The sequence below is a fragment of the Malaclemys terrapin genome, chromosome 1, assembly GCF_027887155.1.
Source record: "Malaclemys terrapin pileata isolate rMalTer1 chromosome 1, rMalTer1.hap1, whole genome shotgun sequence".
NCBI lineage: Eukaryota > Metazoa > Chordata > Testudines > Emydidae > Malaclemys > Malaclemys terrapin.
In genome coordinates, this window is record NC_071505.1 from 221,570,557 (window position 1) to 221,586,429 (window position 15,873).

The following is a 15,873-nucleotide window of genomic DNA, read 5'->3' on the forward strand; positions in this document are numbered from 1 at the left end:
AGCTAGGATGGGTAAGGAATGGTGCCCCAGCCTCTGTTTGTCAGAGGGTGGTGATGGACGGCAGGAGAGAGATCACTTGATCATTACCTGTTAGGTTCACTCCCTCTGGGGCACCTGGTGTTGGCCACTGTCGGTAGACAGGATACTGGGCTAGATGGACCTTTGGTCTGACCCAGTACGACCATTCTTATGTTACCTTGTTTAATCAAGGCTGAATTGAGCTTTGAATTTTTTCTGTGGGAAAAATCACTCACAGGGGTACAGAACGCAGGCATCAATGGTGGCAGAGAAAGATGAACATGATACATGGATCAAAGGCATGGAGAAAGAAGGCTGTGATCTTTGAACAGTTTTTGGAATGACAACACAGGAGGTCACCACTATGAGTATGAAGGACAATTTCACAACTGAAAGAGTATGTAAGAATATCCATTTTCAGGCCACTAAGAAAGGATGGTTTGTATACAACACTTTGAACTGTTCTTTTGTCAATCTTTGGTGGCAGCAGCAGCTATATAAATCTTTTACCTTTTCCAACACAATTTTCTAAGTAATAATATATTATTAGAATTCTTAACCTACCAAATCTCTCAGGAATCAGTGACACCAGCATTCTATTCATTTTAGTAAGGCTCTGCATTAAAACAGTGATGAAATACAGGCAGTCCTCGGACTTGTGACACAATTGGTTCCTGAAAATTGCATTGTAAGTCTAAATACTGTAACTCGGAACCGCAATCCACTCCATTGCAGGACCGAGCGTCGTAAAGTACTGTCGTAAGTCGAATCAGGGTGTCAATTCAGAAGCATTGTAAGTGCCGTTCGTAAAGTTGAGGACTGCCTGTAACACCACAAATATACAGCAAGTAATATTTAAAATGTTGGCATTCTCCAAGACCGGTAACTCTTTCCTTTTAGCTAATTTCTTTTAAACATTTAAAGGGGGATTTTCAAAAATTCTTAAGTGAACGAAGAGCACAAGCCCACTGACTTTGAAAATGGCTTTTGAAAATTCCATCCTTAAATTATATTTAATTACAGGCAGTCCTTGACTTTACGACGTTTGACTTACGATGAACAGCCCTTACGATGCTTCTGAATTGACACTCTGATTCGATTTATGACAACTGGTTTAGACTTTACGACGCTGGGTCCCGCAATGGAGTGGACTGCGGTTCCGAGTTATGACATTTAGACTTACGCCACAATTTTCAGGAACCAATTGTGTCCTAAGTCTGAGGACTGCCTGTACTTCTTGTTTATAAGACAAACCTCAAACAAACAATTATATCAGTTATTCTTGTTATCTACACAGAAAAATAGCCCTGATTATGACTAATCCAAAGAGATGCTCCATATCACTCCCTTCAAATTCCAGCTACACTTCTCTTATGCTTAAGAAAAACAATAAGTACTTTTGGTGTCCTTTGCTGATATGGAAGTTACTTTTATTAACAAAACCATACTATTTTTCAGGAAAAATAGACCACTTACCAAAAGTTCTTCTTGCTGCTGGTGGTCAACTGAACAAATATACAGCTGCAGCGATTTTAATTTCAATGCACTTGAATGCACAGGGATTCGGAAAACTTCATTAAATATTAATGGAGTTTGGAATTCCAAAGCTCTAGAGCAGTAAGTGGTTGGTGTGCCTGACTCCAGTGGAGGTAAGTAAACTCGAACATGTCTGGGAACAGCAAAACAAGCAAAAAACAGCACAACTGAAATAAAGAAAGCTAGGTTCAAATTATTTTTTAAGTTTCTAAAAATCAAACTGAACAATAAAAATAAATGTAATTTCTACATTCACAACACACACTTGCATCTCTTCATTAAGGGAGTTTAGTCTTGCATTCGTTAAGTGAAAGAAACACGAAGTTGAGCAGTTCTTCCACTTTCCAACACTACTGATTAACCCAGAGACATTACAATATAGCTACTGTTATTGTGTCCTGTCACCACCCCCCACCTCAGAGTTTTGCCTGAAAAGTTAGGCAGGAGGGAAGAAAAAAAAAAGTCATGGAGGGTGCCTTACGATTGACAATCCCTTACTTGCTTCTTTCACCGATGAACGCCAAGCCCAAATTAATAGTCACTACCTTTCTGGATGACTGTCACTACACATGGCTCTCTTCAGAGACTATCAAAATCTCTTTTATTACACAGGAGCATGCATTGCACAATACAAGATGATCACCTTCTCCTTACCATCCCCTTCTATTCCCAAGAAAACCAAACCTTTGTATTCTATATATGGCAGCAGACTAACATTAGGATAGTGACCCAACTTATTTTGAAATTATTTTTAGCTGTAGCTTTGGGGAGAGGGGAAAGAGGAGAAGGAATGATCAAAAGGCTTTATGTTATATCAAGAATCCCATTGGAATGATTTACTTTACAACACTCAACAATTCTACAGTACATCAACTTTCCAAAGTTTTCAGGCAAATTCTTTGGTCAGAAATAAAATCAGACAACAGAATTTTCATGGCCCCTATTGTTTCTCATTAATTTAGAGATATATTGTCAGCTAAATTTCATCTGATGTTTAAATACAGAAATTATATTTCTGTATCATTGGGTAAGAAATATTGTAAATACACCTAATTATAAATGTAGGGATATGTTCTCTATATTGTGGCAAAGGAATGGAAGTGATGAACTGTCATGCTAAAAGACCAGATGTAGAGAGACTATAATTCCTCATTCTGAAACTCTGGCAGATAATTTCTTTGTTTAAATTAGATTATCTTTATGGATTCTATCCCAAATGGTCTTTATAGCTGCAAAACCTACAGAAATACACAGTGCTCCTGGGCTTTACAGCTGGATTATTACAATTACCTAAGGGTCATAAATCATTACTTATGCGAGTAAAGGTTGCCATGATTGGGCCTCTAAGACAACTATTTCCACCTTAATGGTCACTTGTTAATGTCCCTGAATATTAATACAACCCCCTACCCCTCACCCCCCAAACTAGATGGCTATCAAAACATACAAATTTTCATTCTTCCCCAAATATTGTACTATTTTATACAAACAGCATCTAGCCAGATTTATTATACATGTGTGCTTGGGGAACAAAATAAGTAACAATCTGTAATAATCAGACCTTTGGTGATATTTGAGCTTACATTTTGCAGCCTTCTTTCACAACAGGACCAGTAAAGTTCTTCAACTCTAACACATGGACTAGGAGACATTCACTTCCACCATCATGACTGGAAAAATAAATTGCCTGAGTAAGTTAGCAGAACTCAGTGATTAGCTTGCCAAATTTGGATGGAAGAATAAAAATGTTACAAGGAAGAAAAACAGCTCTGTTTAGAATAAGATAAATCTTTTATGCACGTGTGGTTGAATGAAGTCAGTTAAAACTCTGTTGATAGCCAATGTGATTCTGGGAATCACATTCTGGTAAGAGAAACACAATATTATTACACTACACTAAAGAATCTATCAGAACCAACAATATAAGAATCAAGTACTATTAAATAAAAAAAAAAAAAAAAAAATCTCATCCCTGCTCCTATGCTGCCAACCCTCAGCTACAACTGGGGCTAATCTATCCACAAAAGTTGTATTGCTTTCATTATATGGCTATAGTTAGAGCAGTACAACCACCTTAATGTATATGAGGCTGTATCAGCATGAAGATGCGTTATGCCACTAGAGTGATTTTCATATGGGAAGGGGAATAAGCTAATACAGGGGTAAGGCACCTTTACACTGATTTAACTGCATCCACACTAAGGGTACATCTACACAACCCGCCAGATTGGCGGGTAGTGATCGATCTATCAGGGATCGATTTATCGCGTCTAGCATAGACGTGATAAAATCGATCCCTGATCGCTCTGCCGTTGACTCCGGAACTCCACTGCGGTGAGAGGTGGAAGCAGAGTCGACGGGGGAGCGGTAGCTCTGCCGTTGACGCCGGAACTCCACTGCGGCGAGAGGTGGAAGCAGAGTCGACGGGGGAGCGGTAGCGGTCAACTCGCCGCCGTCCTCACGGCCAGGTAAATCGATCTAAGATACGCCAACTTCAGTTACGCTATTCGCGTAGCTGAAGTTGAGTATCTTAGGTCGACACCCCTCCCCCCCCAGTGTAGACCTAGCCTAAGAGTTGTACCAGTGTAACTATATTGATAAACACCTCTGAACATCAGTTGCAGTTTGCCATGGTCTACATTCTTTCGCTAATTCACGTGCTGTATAAATAAGAGGTAACTTTTTCCTGTCAACATGAATTTGGAAACTGAACAAACAAGTTAAACCTATTAGCTGAGATTCTGTGCTGCACCTCTTACAGGCACAGAGCAGAACTCGTGGCCTAGATGGAGGACTGCTCTGGGGGCTGAGAGGCCCCTGGCATAACACAGCCTTGGTGGCCTGTATAGGTGCCCATGGCTGTCATACAGGTGGCAGTGCTACCTGAAATCCCTGCAGCAGTGTGTGCTGTGACCAGCCCTCCCCGCAGTACCAGGGCTTGCAAGCTGATACATGGGAGGCAGCCTTAAACCTGTCTTCCACTGTGCCTTACGTGACACTAAGGGGCCAGAGAAAGGTGATGATCTCATGTACTGAGACAAATCCTCATCTTCTTACTCACACAAGAATTCCAAACAATGAAAAGGATACTGTGGAAACAGATGGAAGGATGGAAAAGTGCGGCAAACCAGGTGCTCCTTTGCCAACCAAGGTAGAGGGAACTGAATGGAATGCCTGACGGTAGTATTAATATACTGCAGTGGTTGGCGCATGATGTCCAGTAAGGGCCTGTTTCATGCCCACACCCAGCTAGCACTGCCCTCAGTGTTCAAAGCTTAATAGATAAGACCCTAGAAGGAGAATCCTGGTGGACAGTATCTACTGAAGAACCCAAGTATCATTACTTACAGGAATCCAACATGTATTTGTGGTTCTTCACTACTAGCAACAACATCACTGTAAACAGGGTCTTCAACATCCTCATTCCTACATGGGGAAAAAAAGCCAACTGTAACCTAAACACTGATTTAGAGGTTTTTTTTTTTAAATGAATAGAATGGATATATCCATTTAACATGCAAAAAAATGGATAGAAGCTTCGTGACTTGTTTTGTGACCTGAAACACTGCAAATCAGAAAACATGGGAAAAGCTCATTAGGTAATCTAGGGTATGTCTAAATTTCAGTCAAACACCCGCAGCTGGCCCACGTCAGCTGACTCAGGCTAGCAGGGTTCAGGCTGTGGGACCATAAAGGCTCCAGCCCAGGTCCTTGGACCCTGTGAGGGGGAAAGGTTCCAAATCCCGGGATCCAGCCTGAACCCAAACATATACACTGCAGTTTTATAGCTCTGCAGCCCAAGCCCAGGTCAGCTGACACAGGCCAGCCACAGGTGTATTATTGCAATGTAGACGTACCCAGAGCTAGGCTCCTGCCACTACAGGACATTCAGCTATATGTTCTACAGTGGTTACACTAGACCAGTGTTAAATGATGTAAGGAATGGGCCTTCTACAGCTTCTCTGGAAAAACTATTCCACAGTCCAAGAGATGTCACTTTTAAAATGCTTTTTTTCCCCCAAGATATTCTTTCCTTGATTACTGTTTTACAGTATTTACACACTTGTATATTGTTATACATCCTTCCCTTAATCATCATTTGGCCAAGCTACACATTTTAGTTTTACAATTTTCCACATAAGTCAATTATTCCTTCCCTTTAATCATTTTTGTTACCCTTCTGTTTCCAGAATTGTAAATAGTATTTCGTAAAATATTGTTTTCATATTGATAAAATATAAATAAAATACACAATGATAAACGCTGAAATCAGAAAGGTATTAGGACAGGATGAGACAGCCAAAATACTTCAGCAAGAGGAAAAAGCAGCATTTTACAAGTAAAAGGGGGAAAAAAATCTTATAGGTTGGCAGGAGTGATACAAAGGTGGAAGTGACATACGAGCACCTGTGAAAATGACAGTGGAATGGCATGTAGCCAGCCTCCATTCTTTCTAAAGCATTTTAACCTAATATTCTTACATTATTCAATATTGGGCATTATCATGTATCAGATAAGAAAAAAATATACCTATTTTAGAAATTTACAAACTATTTTTGCAGACTTTATGTGGCAGAAAAAGGACATTTCCAATTTATTGCGCATTTATACACCTGACCTTTTGCTTAAAGCTTCAAACACGCCACTGTCACTAGCCAGTGAATAATCGGATAGACATGCTGAGACTCGCCTGGCTCGCCTCGCCGACCTTCTTGCACTGTCTTCGCGTAGAGTTACGGCTATAACGGAGGGGAAAAATTAAAGAAAGTGTCAGGTTGAGGCAATCTCTCACAATTCATTATATAAAAAGCAAATTTAATATCTCTTAAACTGCCCAAACAAACATACAGTTGATGTAAATACAATTACACATGCTGGAACATTATTGCAACTTAGAAAAATAGTAAAATGGATTGGAGTTATTTTGCTGGAGAATTTAGGAAGGCTGTTAATGGCTAATTTCTCCATAACAAGAGAAAATATAAACTGATCTACTCACTATGCAATGTATTTCTGAGAGACCCGCCACCACCAATGGGGTAAGCCTTAAACTGCCTCAATCCCAGCATATATACACACTATATCCTAATATTAGGATTTACCTATTAACCATCCCTTTATAAATGTGTGCCACATTGGAAATATCCATAATGCCTATTTCTTTTAACCTAGCTAAAAAGGAAAGATTTAGGAAGTAATTGCTGTTGGTAGTACGGGGTTTTTATTTGTTTTTTTAAAAGTTAATTCCCCCAACCACAAATCAAACTGGCTTAATCAGACCATAGTAACAGCTTCTACTTGCAGCATGAGGCACACTGTCAAAATGGACCTGAACCTGACAAGTAGAGCTGGATGGCCATTTAAAAAAAAAAAAAAAATTGAAAAATGGTATTTTAAAAAAAATATATGACATTTCCCCTTCTCCCTGCCCCTTACCAGCAAACTCAAACAAAAATAGTATGGACAATCACTTTCATATCATAAAGTATATAACAGAATGTATGCAAAATAGTTTTGCATATGCAAGTGAGTATTGCCGTGTAGAACCTCAAATGGGCATGCACAAGTGACAGTGCTCAAGAACTGAGTGCATATGCAAAGTTACGCACATTCAAAAGGCCCTATATGTTTTGAAATTCCATGTCTTGAGTCTGAGAGATATCAAACTGATTTACTTATTTACTTAAGTGTTTCCTCATTGCACAGGTATCGCAGATGATCTTTCCAAATTTAATTTTCTTTCCCTCAAAGAAAAAATTAAAACAGAAAGCAGGAAAGCAACTAAAAACGTTTTAAGGGAGGTGAGTAGTGAGATGTGGCATTCACAAGTGGGGGAAAATAGAAACACATCATTCCCCTATCCATGCTGTGATATTTCAAGGGGTGGTTTTGAGTTGCATCAAACTGCAACAAGCAACCCCTTAAGGCAACTGTTTGTTTGCACGTGCATGGATGGTAATGGACAGTATATTGGAAAAAAAAGATTAAAGCATACAGCCTATTACCATGGAGAAAGTACACAATGTATATCCTACGACAAACAAATAGCACAATTAATTAATAAGTGCATCCTAAAGATTAATTATTTTAATGAATGGCAGTAGAACATTAATATTCATGAAGGATGAAAAGCACCCCCCAGTGCAAAGGGCTAGCCCACTGCTGGGCATATATGATGCACAGGCCTTGGGCAGATCCTCTGAACTAAGGTGAATCTCAGCCCCTTTTGAGTGTAATATGAAGAGGACCACATGATTACTTATAATGTCATGCTCACGAAAGCCCTCAAATTACTACTGCACGTGTGCAGCTGCTGGTTTTCAAATATCAGTACCTGCTGTCACCAGAAAACTTTGGTCAGGATTAAATTAATCATGTGTTTCAACCTTCCACTGGACAACTTCACGATGAAGTTTAGCTGTCACCTAGATCAATGGGTCTCAACCAGTGGTACACGTACCACTGCAGGTACGCAGAGGTCTTCTAGGGGGTACATCAATTCATCAAGATATTTGCCTAGTTTTACAACAGGCTACGTAACAAGCACTAGCGAAGTCAGTACAAACTTTGACTATGACTTGTTTATACTGCTCTATATACTATACACTGAAATGCAAGTACAATATTTATATTCCAATTGATTTATTTTATAATTATATGGTAAAATGAGAAAGTAAGCAATTTTTCAGTAATAGTGTGCTGTGAAACTTTTGAATTTTTATGTCTGGTTTCGTAAGCAAGTAGTTTTTAAGTGAGATGAAACTTGGGGATACAAAAGACAAATCAGACTCCTGGAAAGAGTACAGTAATCTGGAAAGGTTGAGAGCCACTAACCTAGATGACTTACCTCATTGGAAGCCTGATCTACGTTACAAACTCAAATGTTAAGAAAACAATGTATTTTGAGACTTGCAAAAGGTGAAAAGACCTGTGCAGAATCCAGAATTCAATCAACAAGATGCAAGAGGATCCAAGTGTTTGCCTTTGTCGTTTGATAACAAACCATGTCTACCCTCCTCCAAATCTTAATGTTTCTAGCTATCAATATCTACCTGGGAAATTTAGACCTTCAGTCAGGAGTGTCCCAATCTCTTCCTAAATCAGCGGAAGTGTCTTTGAGCTTGAAGAAAGAACTAAGCTCTCGGGGATCATTGCTTCCCATCTTAATTGTCCAGTAGAGATCATCATGCAACACAATGCACTTACCAAAAATACAAGCAAACTTCTCAGTTCCAGGTAATTAGAGAAAGCAAAGGACTGAAGAAACGATATTCAAACTATGTTGATGTTTGCGCAATGCCCCACTATGAGGCCCTCAGGATGGTGTGTGACATTGGTGGGTTTTTTTATGCTACTCATTTCATTTTTTGGTTTGTCTACATGAAAAAGTAGCATCAGCATAATTTAAGGTGTGAACTTGAAGTAGTACATTTAACCGGTGCAAAAGGCTGGATGGACACTCTTATTTTAGTATAAGAGCAGCTTACTTTGGATTAGTTTAAGTCAATTAAGAACAGTTTCAGCTAGATTGATATAAACCACTTTTACATCAAAATAAGTGTCCCAAGCGCCTTTTGCACCAGTGTAACTGTATCAGCTTAAACTCCAACTCAAGTTACACTGGTGCAATTTTTCACTACATGGATGGCTTGTATGGATATAGGAGACGAAAGTAAACCTTGTAACCATAAGAGGCACTTTGCAAGCTCTCTGCTTTGGGCTGTCATCTTTTGGAATCTGTCCGGCCGGAAAAATTGATCTCAAAATGCACGAAGGTGAAGCCATGAAAAAGTGATGTTACAATAATGTTGCAACTTACTAATGTTTTTATTGCTGCCTGGAGGCCACGGAAACACCTGATAATACACCTCTACCCCGATAGAACGCTGTCCTTGAGAGCCAAAAAATCTTACCGCGTTATATTGAACTTGCTTTGATCCACTGGAGTGTTCAGCCCCGCCCCCCTGGAGCACTGCTTTACCGCGTTATATCCAAATTCGTGTTATATCAAGGTAGCGGTGTATGAGGAAAATCCCACAGAATTTGGGAGAGGTGGCAAATGTCAGAACATGCCTTTGACTAGAAAAATCAACATGAAAAACAGCTTGACAACCAGAAAGTAACACCATGTTTTGGATTTCATGTAATGGGATTTGCCACAGGTTTTAGTCAAACAAAGTTGGAAACTGAAAAGTTTTATTTAAAATAAAATTTGGTATTTCTAGTGTAGAGGCAGCATCTCATCTTTTACTACCTTACTCCATATCTTAAAAATTTGGATACAAAATACTGACCTACATTTTCAGAAATGACTCATGATTTTGGGTCAGCTGACACACCTTAAACAGGCCTGGTTTCAGAAAGTTCTTAGAATCCACTATCTGAAAAAGTGGACGTTTTAAGGTGTCTCAAACGAGCTGTTAAATAACCGAGGAACCAAAATCACCAGCTACTTTTGAGAATGTAACCCATGTTTCATGAACTTGGACTTTATGTGCTGCGTATCAGCTCAAAATGCATTTTAATAGCAGAGTTAAACCGTCTCCAGAAAACAAACTTATAATGGAGACACAAACAGACCCTAATCTGCAATGGTACTGTTGGGCATTATCAAGATATAATAAAGCTGAAGCTTACAGAAAAGTTTTTCTGAGAAGTCATCCGCAGCCATGAATATAATGTTTAGTAGACATAGCAAAAACTTACGTATCCCATAATGATTAAACATATATAATGTGATACCAACTAAAATCCAATGTAGCTCAGCCACCCTCTTCTCCGCATGCAAGTCATACAGAACATACACACTGCACACACACAAAAACACGCTAAGCATTACAGGCAAAACCAGCATAATAAGTAATTCCAGGTTCACTTACAGTGAATTTTTCTGCTGTGCCGCATGAGAAACAAGATACAAAATGAAAAGCACATGGTGATAAATCAATTTTTCAATCTATGCCAATACTTTTTATACAAAAGATTATTTAGACTCTAATGGAAACTAGATACCTAAATAATTGTATCTGGATCTGAATTTTCCTCAAGTTTGGTAATGTTTGGAGCAAGGATTTTAACTTGGCCCATTGTAGAGATAAGGGTGGGCTGTGACATTTGGATCTAAATCCAAACCCCCCCCAAAGTTCAGGGTTGTAGATATGGATTTTCTCTTTGGGTCCCTCTTTACAAGAAAGCAGAATATTCCTCTATATTTAAATTAATATATAATTTAAACTAACAAAATTCGTGATGGAAGTTCTTTAAATTAAAATTCACGGAAGAGGAAACAGGAAAAAATGTAAAAGTTTAAAAACAATGTTCTATTCAGATGTGATTTTTTTCCCCCCTGTGATCTTTGCAAGCCTCTTCCTGCAAGTGAGTTGAATTCCAGGCTCAGTCAGGTTCTTTTTGTACACATCATAAAGTCACCACATATTTTAGCATATTCTCAGGAGAGATGCCAGACTGGAGGAGCAGCAGAGGTGCCGGTCAACATTGAAGTGCATAAACAAGACATTGTGTGAAGAAATCTTGAACACTGGCTGCATGCAGTAAACAACGGACTGTTTGCTGGGACTGTTGGTTCCTCCCCCACTTCCATGAGTAATAATGTTCATCAAAATTACTACACAATTTATTTTATTTGAATATTTAAGGAAGTTGTTTGCAGTGTTGTCAGAATTACAATTTGTTCCCTTTGCATTATGCTACGACACCAGTAGGTGGCAGCAACCAAACGCTTTGCACAAGAACTTAAAACCATAAAGCTAGCTCTAAACCCCAGAGTTCCAGTCTGTGGTATATGTACCCTGCCGGTACGTGAGCATCATGTTCCATCAGTTCACTTCACAATAGTTCTTCAGGTGGTATGTGAACCAATAAAGTTTGAGAAAAGCTACTAGAAAACAGTCGCTATGAAACAGAATGCAAACTATCCAAGCCAATCAATTTACAGAGTGCAAAAGAGTCAAGAGCCTCGCAAGAAATGTGAAGGGGGAACCATTTTTTCCTAAATATTTGTTTTAAAATTCACACATTAAAAGCAGCTCAAACGAACAACACCAGAATAATTCTTTGGCCTTTACTGTTTTTCTACTTCCAATGTAAATGTTGCATGCTATACACAGAGAAGAAATAGGTGAACACAGTGGAACAGGAAGCGCTCTAGTGACAAAAACAGAAGAGAATGTTTAAATGAAAGAAAAGACAGGAAAGAAAACTTCACAGGGGGTGGTAAGAAGAGTATAACTGAAGCAGTATCCCAGCCCCATTACAGCCTTCCTTATCTCAGCACGCAAATCAGGTCTTCATTTCTAGAAACTATGTACAGGTAGGGACTTACCAAATACACAGCGATGAAAAACACGTCATGGACCTTGAAATCTGGTCTTCCCCGCAAAATCTGGTCTTTTGTGTATTTTTACCCTATATTATACCATATACTTTTACCCTATGCCTTCAGAGCTAGGTGATGAGAGAGTGGCGGCTGCTGGCTGGGCACCCAGCTCTGAAGGCAGTGCCACCGCCAGCAGCAGTGCAGAAGTAAGGGTGGCATGGGATGAACACATCCGCAAAATTTGCTATTTATGCCATGACCAACCCGTGAAAAATGTGTCATTTCTCCGTGATTTAATACACCCCTACTCATATTCAATTTGTGATCCACTATAGCCTGCAGATCCTTTTCACCAGCGCTACCACCAAGCCAGTTATTCCCCATTTTGTAGTTGTGCATTTGATTTTTCTTTCTTAAGTGTAGTACTTTGCACTTGTCTCTATTGAATTTCATCATGTTGATTTCAGATCAATACTCTAATTTGTCAAGGTTTGTTTTGCATTCTAATTCTGTTCTCCAAAGTGCTTGCAACCACTCCTAGCTTGGTTTCATCCGCAAATTTTATAAGCACTCCATTATCCAAGTCAGAAATGAAAATATGGAATGGTACCAGACACAGGACTGACCCACACAGGACCTCACTAGATATGTCCTCCCAGTTTGATAGCAACCATTGATAACTACTTTTTGAATATGGTCTTTTAACAAGTTCTATACCCACGTTATACCACATTAATCTATACCATATTTCCTTAGTTTACATAAGAAAATATCATGTAGGACTATGTCAAAAGCCTTATTAAAATCAAGCTAGATCATATCTACAGCTCTCCTCCCCACCCCGCAATTCACTAAGCCAGTAACTCTGTCAAAGAAAGAAATTAGGTTGGTTTGGTCTGACTTGTTCTTGACAAATCCATGATGACTATTCCTTATAATCCTTGGACCCTTTAGGTATTTAATAAATTTGTTCCAGTATCTTTCCAGGTATTGAAGTTAGGCTGACTGGTCTATAATTCCCCAAGCGCTCTTTGTTCCCCATTTTAAAGGCAGGTACTATGCATGTCCTTCTCCAGTTCTCTGGGACCTCACCCATCTTCCATGAGTTCTCAAAGGTAACTGGTAATGGTTTATATGTGGGGAGCACCCATAATGAATGATCTATTGTGATCATTTGCAATACAAGTGGAATAGTAACTATTTCAGTACAAATGATATATATTTTTGAAAGTGTGTTGTGGTAACTACAGATTTTAGAGTAGAGTTATTGTAAGAGTATAACTGCCCCCCCCCCACACTTCAAGATCTGGTAATCCCTAATGGTCTCAACCAGCTCACTTGTTTGTCTTCCCCCTAAACTCCTGTATGCATGTCAGTTCACGTAAACAGAATAGGTGCTGGGTGGCACCCATCCACCCCAATTCTGGGGTAAATAACACTCACACGTAGACATTACATACCATGCGCACACAAATCAAGGAATACAGTAACACCATAGACTTACAAGCCGTTGTGTTTGCCTGCCTCATACAATTGTAAAACAAAAGGGTCTGATCTGCATGAACAAGGTAGATTTAAAAGGGGTAGTTACTGCTGTTATTTGTGTTCTGTCATTGTTTGTTCCTAGTTCAGCCAGTTCAGGTTGCATCCCCATTTTCCTCCATCAAACTTACTGCTATTACTAAGTGTTTTTGGCACACAAAGAGAAGTGATATCAGCTGGCACAGTCTAAGACTGTTCAGGTTCTCTCATTTAGGATTTTTCCTAAGACGTAAGCATGCAGGCCTATTATTTTTAATCAACAAAATTGGCATATTTTCAGAAAAAGTACTGACGTTTCCATTAACAATTTATGTTAAAGTCTAAAAGAATTACTACATACACTCTCTGCACTTCACCTTTGAACAAAACATCAGATGTAGAATTGTTTTTTTAAAAATTAAATTAAAAAATAAATCGAACTGATAGCAGATTAAAATGCCATGCTTACATTTTTCTTGTGTTTTTCATTATCCCTTGAAGATTAGGTGAGACAAAATGGCAATGAAGAAAACAAACTCACCTCCACCAGTTTGGATGTTTGCCAGGTGTGGTCCCATTTCTTGCAGTCCATCATCCACGGGGTAGGCAGGCATCTGTGATGAAGTTGTTCCTTGGGCATCGTCACCCAAAACCGAGGCCCGAGCTCTGCGCATTTCTAGGGCTCCTACACCCGCTATCTCCTCAAATCCTTCTGACATCTGGGCAAGTGGAGAATCCCGAGAAGCAGAAAGGAAGGGGGTGTCCAGAGGGGAACTTGGAGGGGACAACGATGACAAGGAGGATCGTGATGACAGGGATGCCAGGGATTGAGGAGTATCCAAGGACCTCCTTTGTTTATTGAAGTTACAATGTCCAGTGGAATCAGAGTACTGCACATCTTTACTGAGAGAATCAAATGGAATCAGGTCAAAGCGCAGATGTTGTGCATAGTCAGTAACACTGTCTGATTTGTCATACTGTGGGAGGCCATAGATGTCCGTGAAGCTGACAGAGCTTAGAGACCCTCTGCTGGACGCCAGTGATCCTCGGCTGGATGCCAGTGATCCCCTACTGCTGCCAGAAGACATTGTGAGGGTGCTAGCAGATAAACTAAAACAGAAAAAGATCCATTAATATATGAATTATATAGCTAGAAACACAGCATAGATAGAAAAATAATAACCCACATTAAGATAGACGATTTTACATGCATTCAGCATTGTAATACTTAGGTTAAGGGCCATCTTTCTTCTCCTCCCTTGCCTTTAGGCTAAAGGTGATGAAAGTAGTATAAATAAAGTGGAGCAAGAAGGATCATCACATCCCTTTCCTCAAATCTGCAGATGGCTCTCTGTGGGTTTTGGTGGAAAACTGGCCAGAGAGAGGACTGGTGAGGGAAAGTCATAGATTCATGGAGTTTAAAGCTAGAAGGGATCATTAGTTCTCCAGTCTGAACTCCTGTATATCACAAGCCATTATATTTCAATCAGTTGCTTCTGAATTGAGTCCAATAACTTGGTTCAGGAGGAGTGGGACATCAGCAGAACAAGGAAACAGTCACTCTATACAGCTTTATATGCAAGTAAACTCACAGAATTCCCATTTGAAAACCTTGTGGGAGCTTTCAAGTTGCAATTTCAGCACTAACCCCATTCCTCTGCCACTCTCCAAATGTGGAGATAAGAGTATAGCTGTGGGTAAAGTGTGAACCAACAGGAGCTAGGCTCCTGCAGGTGGTGTGCTGGTGAGATAAGGGGTCCTCCTCAAGAGCCAGCCCAGGAGGCTGATCCCTCACGGAGATACTCTCAAACTTGTAGGATTTCTCTGTAGATCTCAGAACATCTTCACGTTTAGAGGGTGACATCCTCTGTCTCCTCCATAGCATGCAAACCCCTACTCTGAGTGAGTATTGTCTTGGAATGTCAGAGTAGTGAATCTGTTAGAATGTTCCAAGCACATTTTATCCTCTTACATTTTATCTCTTTCTCACTTCTGACTATTCTGTTTACCCTTTTATGCCAGAAATGAACCCTGACCTCATTTCTCTCTTCCGCTCTTCAGAGTTTGGGGGGGGGGGGGGGAAGAGGGGGTTGGTTGGACTGTGGGTAGCAATAGTGGTTGTCTTGCTGCTGTGCCACTGTACTCATGTTTTTCCTTCAGCTGAAAATTGTAAGATTTGCATAAAACTGGCAGATTGGAAAGAGACAGTTCTGATAGTGGATGCTGGGAAGGCGCATCACTACCTTTTCTGTTTCTTTTTAGCCCAAACTCCAGTGCATCAAGCGCCTATTGTTTCTTCTTTCACATCCCTCCTCAAAATTAACTTCTCCCACAAAACATAGCCCATGTCCGTAAAATGCTGCCTCACTGATTATATATTGACTCCCCATTTACCTTCCTCTGGTCACCGAGGAGTTGCGTGTCTGATTTGTACTGTCTATTTATTCTTCTGTGTTGTTTTC

General features: G+C 39.8%; 1 protein-coding gene across 3 annotated transcripts in view; it reads right to left on the bottom strand.

Annotated features, from left to right (window-relative positions):
* Nucleotides 1–15,873, bottom strand: part of WWC3 (WWC family member 3) — a 144,195-nt gene that overhangs the window by 18,783 nt on the left and 109,539 nt on the right. For 2 of the 3 annotated variants that reach the window (XM_054007974.1, XM_054007970.1), the window contains exons 11-15: nucleotides 13,953–14,521; nucleotides 6,173–6,293; nucleotides 4,903–4,980; nucleotides 3,138–3,224; nucleotides 1,495–1,687 (exon numbers count right to left, since the gene is read on the bottom strand). In XM_054007974.1, coding sequence (XP_053863949.1) covers nucleotides 1,495–1,687; nucleotides 3,138–3,224; nucleotides 4,903–4,980; nucleotides 6,173–6,293; nucleotides 13,953–14,521 — 1,048 coding nt within the window. The remainder of the gene's footprint in view (nucleotides 1–1,494; nucleotides 1,688–3,137; nucleotides 3,225–4,902; nucleotides 4,981–6,172; nucleotides 6,294–13,952; nucleotides 14,522–15,873) is intronic. The other variant, XM_054007975.1, reaches the window with a different exon arrangement.